The sequence below is a fragment of the Anopheles marshallii genome, chromosome 2 (genome assembly GCF_943734725.1).
Source record: "Anopheles marshallii chromosome 2, idAnoMarsDA_429_01, whole genome shotgun sequence".
Lineage (NCBI taxonomy): Eukaryota > Metazoa > Arthropoda > Insecta > Diptera > Culicidae > Anopheles > Anopheles marshallii.
This window is the reverse complement of record NC_071326.1, coordinates 62,568,473-62,587,134: the sequence shown is the minus strand read 5'-3', so window position 1 is coordinate 62,587,134 and position 18,662 is coordinate 62,568,473. Positions and strand designations below refer to the sequence as shown.

The following is an 18,662-nucleotide window of genomic DNA, read 5'->3' as shown; positions in this document are numbered from 1 at the left end:
GCGTTGGGAAGGTTATGGCCTGGAGTTTACAGGTGTCGAAGGATAACCGACCATAGGAGAATAGTAACACTTAACATTCAAGATCACTACTCGTGCAAATCTATTGTGTATAGTCAGATGACTTTCGATCGCCCGCGGTTTGTCAAATTAATTCCATGCCATCCTTCACTTTCGGAGGGGACGGAAAGATAGGACAATACGATCATTTATTGACAGATCGTTGCATCATGTTTGCAACAGTGTACCATGCAAATTGTAAAATTATTAAAATGATAAGCGGATAGCTGGTTTAATAGTATGATTTGGACATTTCGAAGTGTGATCGTTAAAATCCCATAATACCTTTACCAATGTCTTGCCCTATTTGTATTACATATAGAAAATTGTTATATTTTTAACCGTGTACTGTTTTTTTTTTCATATTTAATTACTTAAATTGCTAGTTGAAGGGCCTGGCTATATTGCTACCCGTGTATTGGTTAGCGTTCGTGAAGTGATAGATCATTTGTTTGCCATTCCACTTATTAAACGATCGATTATAGGCGAAAGGTGCAGCACAATTGCTTGCATTTCAATCTCGATTATGCGTGTGCCCCTGAAATGGAATGTGTCATTTTCATAAACGTGCATATAATAATCATTCGTCACTCTCACACGTTACCTTCCCTTCCTTCCTTTTCGAATGTATATATGTATGTGGTGTGGACAGTATTATAGCCTGTAGACAACTAATGTTTTGTGCGTGAAATTTAAAGGTTTAACTCGGCCCGTACTTAACAAGAAAGAATAGTGTTTTAGAGGATAGATTTTATACCATTTGATTACATTTAATTATAGTCTATGGGACTGGTATACTGGTTTGCAATTAAGATGAAGCTGACATATGTTTCTTAACTTCCACATACTTTTTGTGAGTGTGTTCTTTTATGTTAATTTATTACGGTGTGATGGAGGGACGATATACACTATGTTTGGTTCATTGATGCTTTTTACTGCATTTTAATAAATTTACACTATTTATCAGCAATTATGAATTCGTCAATAGCGGTGCACATTTATCTGAATCATTTATATTCTTATTTCATTTTGTTGGTTGTAAGGTTTCGTTTCAATTGTCTTTTTCTGTGGTACCGGATGCAGTGTCCGCAGCATTACAGTTTATTTTAATTGACTATTTTTTTACATTGTTGTTCTTGCTTTCTTTCTCATTTACCGTGTACCGTATGCCAAATGAAACGATCACTGATCGTTATTTGTGCAGCGTCTCGAGGAAACGTTTGCCCAGCAGCTGGAAGAGATGGAGCAGTTGTACGGCAACAGCCTGGTACCGATGCCTCCCCAGTCACCGCAGGGTCACGACCCACACCCGCACGTACACCACCATCATCTGTTGCAGGTCGGGGGCTCAACGAGGAGCAGCATTTCTTCGTATTCCGATGGATTGGGCGCATGACAGGGGGCGGCGGGCTTCAGGGCACGGTACAACAGTATCAGCGGCAGCGTAACCGGAACGAGCGGCGGCGGTGCGAGCAGTATCGGCCACAGCAGTTACCGGAACAGCAGCAGCTAGTAGTGTGGTCGATTGAAGAGGGCAACTGTTTGGTGCATTTGTGCTAGATCATACAGTGTTTCGTTCTCTTACTTTCAAGTGTCCCAGAAGTTCTGCCAACATCTGTTATTGCGAAATACGGGAAGGAGTGTAATGCGCATGATGGACTTTAAGATAATTTTTAAGCGATCTGTTTAAAGACGAAAATGTTCGAAATGCACAAAAACACAAATCAGTAGCTAATTGCTATGTCCATGGCAAAGATGCATTTGTACTATCAATTTGATTAATTCCAACAGGTGTAGGCAAAACATGATGTCTTGAGAAGGATGGGTTCATAATGGTAGAAATTCGATACGACACGAGTGGATGGTATGATATAGGTAGGTCGTAGCGCATACCTATGATAACTGTATTATTAAAGCAGATATTGATACGTGTTCAATAGATGTGCGTGCGCAAGGAACTAGCAAATTAAATGTTGTTAAACTGTGTACATTTTTAATTGCTTAGTGTTGTTTTCCCCCCGTGTTGCTGTATGGCTCGCAACAGAATAGTTACACGAGATTAAATTTAACAGAAATTGTACTATACTATAGCTTCTACTAACGCCAAAAGCAACGCCAACCAACGACAACATGCTTGTTTAATAAAGTTTCTGTTAAAATAACGGTCACGTAATAAAACTATATAGTTGCGAGGCAAGTAGCAACGCTCCGTTTAATTAGTCAAACCTGGTTGGAAAAGATGAACGTATGTATCAGCCGTAATATGCGGAGTAGAACAACAAGAATTAAATCTACCAAAACTGTAACTTAATTTAACATAAACAGGTGGGATTCCCCCAAGCGTGGAAATTGAACACTATTCTTCACGTTCATACTAAGTATTCCTTCTAGTTTGTATACAATAATATTTCACGTCAACAAGCATGCTGCCGTTGTTGTTTGCCAAAATGTTTTATAGTTAAGCTTAGTGGATGTGTCGATTGTTTGTAAGACATTTGCTATTTCAAGCAAAATGCCGTTTAGCATTACGTTGACCATGATGTTTTGTGCGATTTCTTCTTCCAATAGTAATTAAGCATGTTTCGAGCGAATGCGTAGACAAAACATGGTGTCCGTCGGTATATGTTGAATGTTGGTAATGAAATTGTTTGCAAGCACCGTGTCGAGGTATAGATATGTCATCTCGCGCTTGGTAAGCCTTGGATTGTATCATAACATTGTTTAAATTTAGTTTCATTCAATTTATTGTTTCTTGTTGCTAAGCGGTAGATACTGCTTTCTTAAAGTACCTACAGCAACGATTTGATGCTCGCATAATGTCATGATACCGACGATATTGCGCAGTTTTGTAGCACTACACCACATATGGAATATGAAATTTATTTTAAAAAATTAATTATTTTAACAATGGTTTCGCAACAATCACCTGCACGCCACAATGCTATTGCAAGCCGATAGGATAGGTATACGGCGTAAATGTTCTTTTCCGTGTACATATTTCTTAAAGAAAAAACTGACGGACACACCGTGTGCTTTCTTTTTTTTTCTATTTTATGAGGAATTGGTTCTATTATGTCTCCTACCCTTACCGTGAAGTCTTTCACTTACGAACATGAAGAGCAATATATTCAACGCTTATCTATAAAAGGGCGTAATTATTAATCGAATTGATCCAATCACGTTTCATCCATCAAGTGATCACGATCCTGAGATGATGGACATTGATTACTCTGTACTTTAAACTTCAATTTCAATGTTATGTAAATTTTTGAGGATATTTCTTTTAATTGTAAGTAGTTGCTACTCTATTGTACAAAATATTAGAAACATGCATACCATACCTTCCTCAGATGATTTGGCGGTGTCACTGTCCGACTAGTAAAGTCCTAGTATAACTGCAAAAGATTAACACAATATTTGCGTTCCTGCCAAGAGAGCAATATCCAAACAATCCCTTGCAGCCCGTAGTTTTTCCCGTGGAAATGGGATGCTCAATGAATCGGAATATGTAATAATCTACAAGCCACGTCCCTTCCACACTCCGTCGCGTGGAAAGCCAACATTGAACTGAGTGATACAACCGAAAAAGGATGTTTTCCGTGATTCTAGACGAGTATATATAAACGAAAAGGCGAGTAAAAATTAAAAGAAATTAATCATATTTAGATAGTTGCAGTATAGGAATGGTTAAACGAAAAGGTTATATTAGAAGGAAGATAAATACACGAGAAGGATGAGGAAATGGAGTGTGTACTAGTGCTACGTACTGCACGGTCTGCGTGTGATGGACGTGTAAAATTGTCATGAGGGGAAAGTATAGAGTTATTGCAAGATATGCAATGAATACTGATTAAGAATTATAATAAATTTTCTTATTTTTACTCTAAACTCTTTGTGTATGTGTTAAGAAGAATTTCAATTTGAATATGTATAACGTTTCTAGTGGCATAGAGTTGGGTTTCGACTCAACTCAATCAACTTTTAAGGTGTCCAACCGGAGTTGGGTCCTACTTTAATTGACTCTTCCTGGTTGTTGGATACCATGCACAGCGGAACAACTGCTTTACTATTGCGGTGTTCGATTGACGATTGGACGGAAACTCCTCGTCGGAGTGCTGAACGATAACTGATCTTTGGTACGGACATGGTTCCGTTTTTATACCAATTTTTGTCCATCTGTTACCTCGTATGCTTTGGTATGTGTTCTTTTGTGTTGTGTGTTCCGCGAAATAGTCGTTCCGTAAATTCTTGTCCTTTAGTCCTACTTTTCCGCGTCTCTTGTTTCGGCCAACCTAAAAACAAGAAACATTGTTCTCATGGTTGCCCTGACGACTTCCCAAGTATAATTTTGTTTAGTACCCTCTATTTGGCGCTAGATGGCGCTTTTTCGTGACTTGGCTAATTTCGATGCTCTGGTCGCTACAAACCGAACGAAAACCGAAGAGAGAAGATAGAAGGTCGAGAGTTCCAGCGAGCACGCTTTTGTACTTTGGCCTTTTTTTTTTATTGGAATTCAGTTTGAAATGGAAATTGATTACGATGGAGTGTATAGATCGAACTCTGTAACAAAGCCACTAAACTTTGTTATCGGGATAAGCCCCCATGGTTACCTTACTCACTTTGGCTAGAACTAGAACAGCTCATATGTACGCGAACATTTTCGATTCAACTCACTAGTGAATGAATTAGAACAGAGCGTGAGTAAGAGGATTCTCACTATCGTGAAGTTGAATATTGCTTGTATTCTGACGTCAGAAAGCGGTCTTTTTCACATCAAAGATGTTTGGTCTCACAACTTTCACAACACAACGTATTTTCTACCGTGTAATGAAGCGTTGCTATCGAAATAAAAAATGAAAATCGAACGGTTTTCGAACATTAATTACGCATGTAAATCGTTTGAAGCGTTCGAACAAGATTTGTCAAACGCTCCATTTGACACCTGGTCTATTGTTTATAAACATTGAGGTAAAACGTGTGAAGTAGTCGAACAATTTGCAATCAATATCGATGCAACAGCATAAGTATTGTAGAATAATGGGTTATCATTAAGCATTATCAGTTATTTCCCAGCTTGCACCGAAGTTTGCAGCTTCGATTTCATTACTTCGCAACGTTTGCGGCTAATCAATTGCTCTTCTCCTACTGCCCTAATCTGTCCACGAAGTTGAATTATCATCTTAAGATAATCGACGCCAAGAAATTGGACTCGCTTGTGTTATCTTTTGCCTTGTGAAGAAGTTAATGCGTGGCGTGTAAGTGAGGAAAAAAAACGCATTCTAATAGTAGATCATTTGTTTTGCTGGAGGTGTTTGTGAACATTGAAAATTCGCAAAAAAAACCGTGCTGCTCCCCGCTTTGGTAGGTTAACTGTAGAAGGTACTGGAAAGAAACGTAATGACGCGGCACGCTTTATCCGTTGTGGTGCCTCAGGTATTTGGAATATGGCATCGACAGATGGGACTACAATTTGGTGCTAGCACGATCTGCTGGCTGGCTTTAATATCGTACGTCTGGTGTGGTGGTATGTATTTACGACACAAGATTGATGGCCTTGATCTGTATGTTCACTTACATTGTGTGCTACTGATTTTCGTTTTTCTGTAGCAAACAACCTTCACATGAGCGATGGCGTACGAACGCAGGACATAATTGCGGGAGATGTATTTTTCGAAATTTTAGAACCATCTGCCCTGGAGTACACGTACCGATTGCGACCAGCTAAAGATTTCGGAGGAACGTTCGGAATTTCGTATAAATCTCCACAAGGGAAGCTAGTACCGGCAATACCGGCGGATGCGTGTTCGACGAAATTCGAGAATGCCAAAGAGTTGATTGGGAGTATCGCACTCGTCGAGCGTGGGTACGTATAAAGCAGAAAGCAGTCAATTAATAGGCCCGAATTCGGATGATGATCAATGGAAAACGCCTTGCACGATTGTGACACGGTTTTGAATGTGTTAATGATGTACAGTTTTTTTTTACAACAGTTAAAATCTCTGTTTTATTCTACATATTGTTTTTAATATTAGCTTATAAATTTTTTACTTGTAGCCATTGTTCCTTTTTAACGAAGGCGATCAATGTAGAAGCGATTGGTGGAGCAGCCATAATCGTCACAGAGTACGACACGGAGATAGATGACTTTGATTACTACATTGAAATGGTGCATGATAATACCGATCGCGATACGAATATCCCAGCGGGATTTTTACATGGCAAGAACGGAATCATTATCCGACAAACGCTTAAAAAGATGAATCTACCGTACGCGATTGTCAACATTCCCGTGAACCTCACGTTCATACAGCCCCATATGATCAATCAACCTCCTTGGTTACCATGGTGAGCGTATAAACTGCTCGACAGTACCGATATGATATGGCGCCGAAGAGTAACGAATGTAAATGGATTATGAAACCAATCCCAGTGTGGAACAGAAAAATGACTGATACAATGTGGATGCTGCCACTGCTGATTATGCTGCTGTTGAAGAAAATATTACTATCATATCTCTTCTCAATGGAGAGCCACGTGGTTATTGTTAGTTGCAGTTCATCGGTTACTACAGCAGAACTTAACTATAGCTCAATACAACTTGCACGAGAAGAACTAGCTACTACCGTTCGACGTATGAAACCCTTTTGGACCAGTACTGGATTATGTCCACCGGAGCCACGAAACACAAGTGGAATCTTTTGGCGATCGAGAGACTCAATGATGAATCTGGAGTTGATTGCCTCGTTGCCGAATCGTGGTATAAGCCATGTGCGGATCCATTGGCTTTTAGAGCTGCTCGAAGTGTAAGTTTGGGACGTATATGGCAATATAATTTGTCAGAAGGGCGAAAAAAAGTTAGGAGAATCTTTTCAATTTCTAATATTACTATATTATGACAATTAGTTTCATTGGCACGCTTACAATTGGTTCAAAATTTCTTCTGAAGCGATGACCACTTCGCTTAGGTCGATCTCCTCCAGATGCCCTAAAGTGTAGAACAACTGACAGAAAGCGTACATCAGATTGTGATAACTTTGTTGTAAAATATATTCATTTAATGAAATATTTTCTTTTAAACAATATGTCAAGGATTGCTCTGAAAGAAATTTAACATTAATTCATGTACAACAATTACAATTTCGCAACGAAATATCATGCCTCATTGTGTCCCCCTTTTGTCAAATATTTCATTCGTTTCAGTTCCAAGAAACAGGAACAGTTTCGGTACAACTTTACCGAGTTGGATGCGTTGTTGGATCATCTTCATAATCTTCATCTTTATCCCGGGTTCGAGCTCATGGGTATACCAAATGGCTCGGGGCAACCTTATTCACCAGCTTTTTGGTTTGATGTGGTGCAGCAACTGGTGGGAAGATACGCAAGTTAGCTAGACATTTACACGTGCCTACAATATGGATCCACACATTCTCATCATTTGGTTGTGTTCTGTTTTCTTAGACCGGTACGGTATACAGTACTTGAAGGAGTGGCGATTCGAAACGTGGAATGAACCGGACCTACATGGCTACAATTTGTTAAATTTCACTGTGAAAGGTAATTCAGCATGGTGTGAACGTTTAGTTTCATTAGTTAAGTAATCAATCTATTATATCATTTCAGAATATCTATCCTATGTTTTTGCCATCACGAAGGGTTTACATATTATCACAGAAGATATCAATGCTAGGCAGAATATGAGCTCGAAGGGAAAATTGTTTCCGTTGTACGGTCCGGCGGGTCTTTTTAAATCCATCGAACATCATCCGTTCTGTTGGTCTGTGCTGAAAATTTGCAATTCCAACACTACCGTTGACTGTCCTTTTGATACGATCACCTTCCATCGTAAAGGGAACGGGCGTTGGGCATCGGAAGTATTGGACGGTGGGCGCCAGCTGTTTGAGGAAATGTTGAAAAGTTATCCAAATGTCGGACGCCTTAAGTTTGCCAACGAGTGAGTATGTGCGAATAATATCGAAATATGAATCAACATTCAATTACACAGACTTACAACACTGCTTTTTATGTTGCTGAACTTTAGTGAAGCCGATCCAATAGCCGGATGGTCTACTGCTCGTCCTTTTCAGGCGGATGTGCGTTACGCTGCTATGCTATTTTCGATCGTCACTCAACACTGGTCAACAATTGCAGCGGGTGATACATTTGGACGACGTTTGCTGTTTCTGTCTCATGATAATGCATTTCTTAGCTACTATCCGTATGTGTTCGAGCAGCGTACACTCTTTGCCCGGTTCCAGATGAATCTTACAAATCCGCCACATGTGCAATTTATCGTAAAACCAGTTTTTTCCGTCCTGGGAATGCTTGCCAACTTGGCACCGTTTGCTGAGCCAACTCAATACGTTGAAGGAAACGTTTCTTATGTAGTTTCGGTGGATAAACAACGTTCATATTTATGTCTCATGGCATCACGCTCCAACGATAGCTTCCCGATGTGGGTCCAACGATCGCATTTAAATGTAACCATTCCTTGCGACATGTTTTGTCCTGTTCGCTCATCGATGGTGTGTCGCATTAGCTATCTGATAGAAGTCGTTCAGAGTGGTCGCAATGACCCGTTTCAATTGTGGCACAAGCAAGGAAAACCACCCTTTCCGTCAACGGAACAATTGGCTGCAATGCGTGAAATGCAGCTACCAAGCGTTTTGCATAGTGGTTCTAGGGTTGTAAAATTTGGAGGGACATCTAGTATAGACATCTCCTTAAACTTGTGTGGTCCATGGATTGTAAGCATAAGGGTGTGCATTGAAGATCACACTGCACCGGGCCGAGTGCAGAATGTGCGTATTAGGGAGGTGTTTCGAGACGAAGTGTTAGTCTATTGGAAGTTATCAACGAGAAAACATGCAAAGTGTCGGTATGTATTAGTTGTAGAATATTGCTTAACATCTTCATTACCAACTGTTGTGTTCTGTTATACTACCTAGGTGTATTCAGACGTACGAAGTGTGGTACAAATCTGCAGCGTTCAGAACTGCAGCAGTTGAAAAAGGTCTTAAACAAAATGATAAACGCAAATGGCGCCACATAAACATGGCGAAACATACTCCCTTCATGTTTTATCAATATGCAAGCAACATAAGTTTTCGTGCAGAAGAGCATAATGAAAAAGGTGAGTGTAGTCTATGTTTTATTTTTAATTTTTAAATAGCCATTACCATACCATAAGAAAAGGAAATAGAATAATCACTTACCGATATTAATACATCGAAAGTTATGCAATCTTCCCTTATCCAACAGTATCTTCTGGAGTAATCGGATATTACAAAGTGCGTGCTGTGGATATTTTTGGTCGGAGAGGATCATTTTCAAAAACCACATATTACGGTGGGATTGGTGGTACCACTTAACCAGGTAAATCTACAGACCCCTCACCACTTCTATATATTAGAATTTTTTCATCTGGAATTCAGCCCCACCTGAAAAGCTTTTATTTTTTTTATAGCAATCTATATCGTTCTTGTGTTATCTAAAAAAAAATCTACAGACCCCTCACCACTTCTATATATTAGAATTTTTTCATCTGGAATTCAGCCCCACCTGAAAAGCTTTTATTTTTTTTATAGCAATCTATATCGTTCTTGTGTTATCTTACAATTCGTGTTCTTTCCATTATACCTTGTAAAATATTGGCATTTTCATCCATTTCATTTTCCTTTACTGTTTTTGTTTTCAATTTTAGTCTGAACGATCTTGCCAGTAAAGTTTTATGGTATTTTGTGGATTTGGCGAAAGATTTTTTGTAGTACCCCCCATAGGGTTTGTTGTATTTTATTATAAATTAAGAGCATTACTACTTAAAGATTTTATTCTCGTGAAGCATGACATTTTTATTATAATTTATCTAAAGATGTAGTAAACATTTATGCAAGGGAATATTCCTAATAAATTTAGCAAAGGTTTAAAATGATGTTATGCTGTTAACTCTATGATAACTCTCCTGAAATCATTAATATTCTAGAAGTTAATCGCTGATAGTTTTATATTTTTTAAATATTTCCTTAATTTTTCATAATTTTCATAACCATCATTGTTTTTAACTATTACAGCCACGGAAACAAAAATGAAAACATATTAAACAACATAATAATATTTGTATTTTAACAATGCCATGACCAGCTCGATTCCATAGTGCAACACACATGTCCAGGGTAGCTTCAAACCCTGTAGGGGGGGACTACAAAAATCTTTTACCCAAAAATCTTTTGCCTATGATTTAGTTACACAAATGAATTTCAAGTCAATGGTAATTCTAGAATCTGACAAATAAGCCGGTTGACTGGAACAGGTTTAAAAATAATCACCATTAGAATGTCCGATGGAGTTGCACAGTGTGGATGCACGACCTTTATTCATGATTTTTCTTATTTGATATTCGTAAATTTTTCACTGGGTAATTATCTTCCTCGAACTGTCATCAGCCATTTTTAAGCGAATTCCGCAAGCGAATACGCACGCTATGAGTGAAATTCTATCCTGTATTTTTTAAGCCAGCATCAACACTCAACTAAAACATTTTGAGATGTTGCCGGATCGCGGGGTCATCAAAGTGAGCGTAGCGTATTGCAGGAATGAAATCGATTCGTACTTCCTACAACAATAATTCGGTCATCGTTCCGGTGAGTGGCTTTCTGAATTGGAGGAAAATATTTCATCATTCGCCGAAAAAGAGTGTACCCTTCTAGTTTCATTTGCGATCAATTGCAGAAGTACCGCATCTCCCTTAAATGTAACATTGTAACTACAATTTACCGGGCCTTGCAAACGCTACGATGAAACACTAGCGAGAAGCATCAGCATGTATGTGGCTTATCATTATTTGTTCCATGTAAGTATCTGTAGAAGCAGCTACAACCTGCATGGCGTGTTGTAAAGTAGGGTTAGTGATTTTGTTATGTGTGTTCTCGATATTTCAGGAGGTGCGTGATATTGGATTTGTGATGGCTATGATCACATGCTGGCTGTGATGGCCACATCATTCTCGTTCTATGTAAGTATCGATCGAGGTTCAAGGTTCGTCTTGCGTATTAATTTTCGATTAGTGATTGTGTTTGTGCGCTTCCGAATGTTTCAGGAGGAGCGCGATTTTGACTTTGTGATCGCAATGCTGTTGATTCTGCTGTTAAAGATTTCGATGAAGTTATACAGCACTACCGTTCGCCACGATCATCAGCAGGTATCGGCAGTGTTTAGGCCAAACACGGAATAGAACAAAAAGTCAATACTTGCGGAAGGGTATGTTACTTCTGAGAACAACTAGAAATTCTCGTTTTCGACGACAAGATATTTCATCCCATTTATTAAAGTTCACCAACAACTAGAGGCTGCTATCCATACTCTGTGTGCACAATTAGATTGTTGGTTGAAAGTTTATACAACTTTTTAATGGATTTTCGAAGTAAAACTAACGATGGTGTACAGTTCTGCTATGATATTAGAGCAACCTATAATCAAATGAATCACAACACAGCAGCTGAAAACAGCCGAAGTTGAAAAAAGGGTAATGACAAAACATGTGTTTAACGGAGCTGTAGTAATTGCTTCGGATTGTACTGCACATTTGCCTCGTTGATAAATAAGTGTGTGGATTCGTCAGACCCTGCGCATAGCACTGAATTAAGTAATAACTTTAGTTTTAAAGAAGGTTTCTTCAATCCTTTACAGCTTTTCCAAATCAAAAATTTAGAACATAGTTTAGTAAAGCGTATATAAAATTAGGGGATGACGATACATTAGATGTTGTGAAGGGTATGAAGAAGTAATGAAGAAAGGGTAAATCATTTTCATATGGGATTTCAAAAGAAGAAACAGTAGACAGAAAACTAGAGAAATTCCATGAATCACTCATACTTATTAGCTATTCACTTAACGATGTTGAATTTTATAGGAAGAGATGCCAAACTGGTGTAGCTCTGGAGTAGTTATTGACAGGTTACAAACTTTATTTTCTAATGCGATGAAGAGTCCTTGACGTGCCTAGTCGTTCCAAGATTTATTAATGAAATATTGATAGCCACAGTTGCTAACGCAAAATTCACGAGTCCCTTAACAGAATATCTTGATACGTCACGCTTTAAGTACTGTTATATTGAAGTAGATTTGCGTAACACGTTCAATATTGGCATTCCGTAAATATGTGGATACTGATGGGTTTTATGAGTTGTACAATGATTTGATGGATTTGAAGCTTTACATGATCCTACTATAAAAGTAATCACGATCTTAGTTGGTTCATACGTTGCGGTTATTGTTATTGTAACATCAGAGGATCAACAAAAAGACAAACTTGTGACAAAACTTGCTCGTATGATCCCGTGCCCAAAGTTTCTCGTCATGTAAGATTGTTTCGAAAAAAAAATACGAACGGCAACTCTTATCGATTGTTGATAGGTTAGATGAGATCATACCTTCAATTACCAAAAATTCGAAACAGGTCACTACACCTGTGTACTGACTGAACTGTCTAATATCATGTCTAATATTATCCATTTCGTTGCCAAGGCAGCTTCGGGCAGGTTTATAGAAGAACGATTAAAACACTTTAATTTGTGTATCGATTCTTTGCAGAATATTTTGTCGCTTCGCAGCGGAATTCTTCAGGCAGACAGGAAGAATACCTTTTGATACAGGATTGAACAGACAAGTTCATCCTCGGTTTGGAAAATGCATACGACCTCTAAGGAACGAGGTTACCTGGAAGGTTCCATGTGTTTTTTTTTTGTTAGTGGGTATTTTATTGACCAACAATTGTTTATAACAAAATGGTTTCCCACTGTACTGCCCCACGAGAGGTCTTGTGAGTGGGAGTCAAATGCCTATAAAGGCCTCTGTCCCGTGCATACAGCACCTCTATCTTTTATTTGAATTCGCTACCCGAAACCTCTTTCGATATTATTCTCTTTCCTCTTCAACCTATCCAGAAGGTTTTTCTTCTCTAGTTCCGAATGGGCCGTCCCCGAATCTTCCTTTCAGCTCTCCATTGAGCTAACGGGTGGCAAGCTTCATCTCTAGGACTGCAGCCTGTTCAGCTGCAGACATGCCACCACGAGACGCCTCGACAGACCGTCCGAGACGGCTGGTGCAACCTGGTGCACCAAATTTACCAAATGCTAAAGTGAGTTGTAAAGGGTGTTTGCGAAAATAGTCGCGGTTCCGGAAAGTAAACGACACGTAATGATCAGAGTCGAAAACTCATTTAGTTGCAGCATAGCTGTTGCTTTCTTCTGGTAATATTGGTGTATATGCTCTGGTCTTTCTATGTTCTATGTTCTGATATATGTTCTGGTCTTTGATTTTGTGGCTAAGCGTTGCTTCAGACCGTCATCGGATATGGATAACATGTCTTCGAAAGATTTCGAAACTCAAGAAAATTTGAGGTAACACGGAAGACGGACTCGCAGGAAAAAATATCTTTATCAGCAAGGTTAATAAAAAATGTGTTCTTTGTATTATGGTAACGTACACCCACATTTCAAAAGAAATTCTTACCTACCGTAATTGTAATTCAGAAAAATCAATTCTTCGATTTTTTTGGACTTTAATCTATTTCTACGCTTGGTGGAAATTTGCCCTGTTTTAGAGAAAATTCTCTCACATGGAACAGATGTAGCTCGAACACACAACCGTTTCAGCATGAGATTATATAAGTTGGGATAAAATATTTTATTTTGCTTCCACCAGTTAAGAGGATCGGCATTTCTGGTTAAAGAAATATTTTTCATAAAATTTTCTACCTCGCGGGTTACATTGGCTTCAGGATGCAACGTTGTTTCCCTATTGCCTAATTTTGAGTCGTAATTGGCCCACAAGCGATTAACTATTTCTTGATCAGGTTCAGCAGTGTTTGCAGAACTAATTTGTACGCATTGGGGTTGGTTTTGGGTTTGGTCGTCAATGATTATTTGTATTATTCTTTCGTACGTTTTTTTTAAATAATTCTGCATCTTCCATGAATCCTTCCTGCTTATATCTAGGATCCAAAAATATCGCTTCCACCACAATATTATTATCTTTGAGTTTTTTTTAACAACGTTTGAACCAAAATTCGCACTTCAATAAAATTTGGGTCATTCTGTGTTTTCCTTAACTCTGCAATTAAAATTCGACATATTACACCCATTTTTGAAAGAGTAACTGTTTTCTTCGCAGATACTTCAGTAGTTGCCAAATTAAATAGCTCTAGTACCGAAATTGCTTGTTTCATAATAACCCAATCTTTTTCTTGCAACTTGCTATGAATATTTAATATTACCAAACAAGAAAGTAATGGTTCTTTATTTTTTAAAAATCCAGCAAGCATGTCGTTTGTGGAATTCCACCGAGTTGGAACATCTTGCTTTAGTTTCAGAACTTGACACTTGAGATTTTTCTGCATTTCCTTAAGTTTTTTGGTGGCCTTAGAACTTTTTTTAAAATGTCTAACAATGGACTTAACTTCATCAACAATGGGTTTTATTGACTTTTCGATTCCTTCCTGCACAATAAGATTGAGACAATGTGCAAAACAAGGAACATGACTAATTTTGGCAGAATCGGCTGTTGATTTCATATTCGATGCATTGTCTGTTACTATTGCAATAATTTTATCTTGAATCCCAAAATTCGACAGAACGGTTTCTAACCATTGTGCAATATTTTGACCTGTGTGGCTAATCGAAAATTCCGAGCATTCTAATAGAAATGAACATAAATGTTCATCATCATCGAAATGTGATGTAACAGCAAAGAAGCTAGTGTTGTTGATATTCGTCCATCCGTCCATAGTTAAAGAAACTATGGAGGATTGAAATTTGATACCGTTCATAGGAGAGAAATTTCAAGCCGTTCCTAGGAGTGAATTTTGGTACCGTTCCTAGGAGTGAAATTTCAAGCCGTTCCTAGGAGTGAATTTTGGTACCGTTCCTAGGAGTGAAATTTCAAGCCGTTCCGAGGAGTGAATTTTGGAGCCGTTCATAGGAGTGAAATTTGGTTCCGCTTCAAGGAGTGAAATTTGGTTCCGTTCCTAGGAGTGGAATTTAGAGCCGTTCCAAGGAGTGAATTTTTGAGCCGTTCCAAGGAGTGAATTTTAGAACTGAGGAGCAAAATGTTTTGAACCTGGTGTCGTTCACTCCAGTGATGGAGCGGAACCGTTCCACCAGGTTCGTTCATATTTTCCCATCTCTACTCCACATCATTCCATTTACATTTGTATTTCGCATTAATGCAACTATAATGGTGTTAACGCATCAGTTGCGCTGAACGCTTTAACCCCTGTATCACCTTTTTTCCGTGTATCGTAGAGCGTGCTCTACGTCCGGGGTCCATCAGTACAGCCTCGGTGGTGACGACTTCTTGTGTAATATTCGCTGTATGATGCCATCGCTGGCCTTCGTCAGTTTCGCAATAAGAGCCTCCGGGGTGCTCACCGGTTCGAACCGGCTAATAGAGAGGGCAGCTTTGAAGCACGCCTGGTTGAACTGGGAGGTTTTCCACCTCACTCCGGCGTACCTCGCTGTTCCTCTGCTTCCTCCAGGATGAGACTGCTGATGTTGCTGCTGTTTCGTTGACCGGCCTGCGGGCACTCCAGGCTTGTTTACTGCAAACTCAACGTAACAGTGATCACTCGCCGACTATCGCTGGCTGACCCACCAGGAATCCGTTGTCGCGATCTCTGGGCTGGTAAAAAGGACCTCCGCAATGCTTTCCCGTGCAACGCCATTCCCTTTAAACGTGGGAACGTTGCCGTTGCCAGGAGGTCGTGCCCTCTCCTTGTGGCTCGCGCGCACCCCCACTCCTGGCTCCATGCGTTGAAGTCGCCGGCGAGGACCGCGTGCGTGTATCCTATCATTGTCAACTCCACCGCTTCGATGTAATCGGCGAAGTCTGCCACTCCGATATTGGGGGTAGCGTAGCAGTTGGCGAATGTGACACCGGCGATGGTTACTACCACCAGTCCGGGCACAACGCTCCCCCATAGACGCTGTATAGGGTAGTCACCAGTGGCTATAACCGCTACGCTGTTATCTCTCGGTGGCTTGTATAATTCGCACGCTATCACCAATTGTGCTTCCGCCTCCCTCGCCGTCTGCAGCATCAGATCCTGCGCAGTCTGGCTCCGCCCGAGGTTTATTTGTAGGACCTTTATTGCCGAAGGCAGGACGGATGTCCCACCCGGTCCGGCCCCTTCCACACGGCGCAGCACACCTCCACCGTGCAATCCTTTGCCAGATGGTCCGGCTTTCCGCAAAGTGGATGCACGGGATGCACAGTGCCGAGCGATCGACCTGGCTCTGGCACGCGACTCGCTGGTGGTCGAACTCCAAGCATCGGAAGCACCGTTGCCTGACGTCGCGTCGTGGATGGCTGCACGCTCCGAATCAGACACGATGTATATTTGATTTTCACGTGCTGGCCCACCAGCAGTTCCGCTACCTGATGGGCACCCGTACGATGATCGTCCTGGTGCCGTTCCATGTTGTTGTATGGCTGTTGGTTCCACTATCGACGAGGACCGGTTGGCCAGGGCCGACGCCACATCCTTCTCTTCGGTTAAAGGGTCAATATCGTCAATACGGATTTCGATGGTCGGAGTGACTAGTCGTGCTGAGGCTGGAATTTATGCTTTTTCACATACCTGTTGCACGCTTCGGAGGATCTCCGCGGTGTTGGCCTCCTTCGGCAGCTCCATCACTAGCCGTGCTCGTTTGGTGCGACGTCCTACACCCAGGACTTTCGCATACTGCTCCATCTCTGGTGCCGAGCGAACCGCTTGATACAAGTCGCACCAGGTTTGACCCTCTCCTGGGGGCAATTTGGTGGATTCAGCGGTTTTGGTATAAATTTCACACCATTATCGTTGTACCATTGTAGCACGTCCTTGCTATAATGGCAGCTTGCTAGATCCGGCCTAAACATTATTGGCCCATGATGAGACCTAATAAATGGCAAAATACGTTTCTTAAGACACTCATTCTTATACAAATCCGAATTCATGTTCTTATTTGTCACAAACACGTTGGTCTTCTAGCCACATGAGCAGATTCCTTGCCAAATCGTAAATTTTTTAGCAAATTTATCGGCAAAAACAAATTTGAATCTCTTGGGGACGTTGCCGCAAGCATAAGCCTTATAAAATTTAACATCCGGGATTTGTTTAAAATCGGCTTTCACGTAGGTTTCATCGTCCATCAAAATGCAACCATGCGGTTTGGTCAGCACTTGATCGTACAGCTTCCGAGCTCGGTTTCTGGCCATTGTTTGTTGTTTCATGTTTCGATTGGGATGTTTACTTGCTCGAAAACATTTAAAACCTTATCGGAGTCGGATTCGCCGAACAGTAGAGCGATCGGCGTTAAGATTTTTGGCCAAGTCATAGTCGGAAATATTTGGGTTAGCCTTGATTTTTCGAATGACTCTCAATCGCAGTTCACGATTTACGGTTCCACTCCGTCGCTTAGTTTGCACCTTACGAACAATCGTCTGTGTCTCCTTGTACTTTTTAATCACTCGCGCAACAGTCGACTTAGGCAAACTTAACCGTTTTGCCAGCTCCCGAGATGACACTGCTGGATTTGGCAGATAGTTGTGCACTATCAGTTTTCGCTTCTCCTCTTGCATGTCGAATATCTTGGAGCAGGAAAAACAAAATTGCGTGAAATTTTCACAAAGCGAAGTGTTTACTGTTATCTACAAAACGCTGTCGAAAGCTTCCATTTTTGTCCACGAGGGGCGCCACTATAAATCAATCAAAGTGCCCCATTTTTACATGAGCCAAGCCTTAACAGTAAACACAATACAGGGGCTCTCAAATAAGTGTATCAGTTCTACGATGTCACCCTGTACAAATCTGTCATCTGTTTTTATTTGGTTTGCTACCAATGAGAGAAGTCTATTGACTTCATCATAGAATACTTCCAATCGTCCGATCGTCCTCTTTGTTGAACGCTCATCAATTGGAAATCTAGTGTCTCTAGATTTCTCTTTTCTCCATAGTATGTGATCAATGTCCGTTTGATCATACTCCAATTAATTCCGACATTTGACGCGACTAGCGAGTCATGGGCCTAGTCTCTTATCTTTCCACGAACGAATTTGCAAACCATATGAAACTTGTTCTGTTGTTCTTCTGTATGGCTAGGTGTAGTTTGATACAATTTTATCAAACCATCTACATCACTGATCCAACTATTTAATTTGCTTGGATCACCGGAAAATGTTGGTAAATCTTTAACTACACCAGAAATCTTTTCGAATGATTCTGGGTTTACGGCACTTCCGTCACTTTTATGAAAATAAAGTGGTGGATCACTGAAATCTTCTACCATTACTGTTTCTACTAATCGTGCCTCTAAGGCAGCGAATCGATTAGTTAGAGCTTCCGTTTCGAGATTGGAATTTTCCGATTCAATTATTTCCCGTTTTGATTTTTTATCTTTACGTTCCGACGATTCAGTTCTGTCGGAAAATCGTTTTAGGCTAGAAATTAAATCCTCCAGTTTTGCTTTTTTATATCGATTTACACCTTATTATGAATTACACCTTTTTTGTTACGAACTTTCACCTTTCACTCACTTAAAAGGCAATGAATTGGTTTACATCTACTCACTTTT

At 40.2% G+C, this 18,662-nt stretch overlaps 2 protein-coding genes across 2 annotated transcripts; both read left to right on the top strand.

Annotated features, from left to right (window-relative positions):
• Positions 1-5,454: 5,454 nt before the first annotated feature.
• On the top strand, positions 5,455-6,406 carry LOC128707543 (PRADC1-like protein). The gene is made up of 3 exons (XM_053802500.1): positions 5,455-5,581; positions 5,665-5,920; positions 6,112-6,406. Exons 1-3 carry the CDS (start codon positions 5,455-5,457, stop codon positions 6,404-6,406), a joined length of 678 nt encoding a protein of 225 aa, XP_053658475.1.
• A 95-nt stretch (positions 6,407-6,501) lies between these two features.
• LOC128708173 (alpha-L-iduronidase) lies at positions 6,502-9,425 on the top strand. The gene is made up of 7 exons (XM_053803133.1): positions 6,502-6,860; positions 7,258-7,439; positions 7,516-7,611; positions 7,678-8,008; positions 8,096-8,932; positions 9,003-9,187; positions 9,316-9,425. The coding sequence occupies exons 1-7, from the start codon at positions 6,502-6,504 to the stop codon at positions 9,423-9,425; spliced, it is 2,100 nt and encodes a 699-aa protein (XP_053659108.1).
• Positions 9,426-18,662: the final 9,237 nt, after the last annotated feature.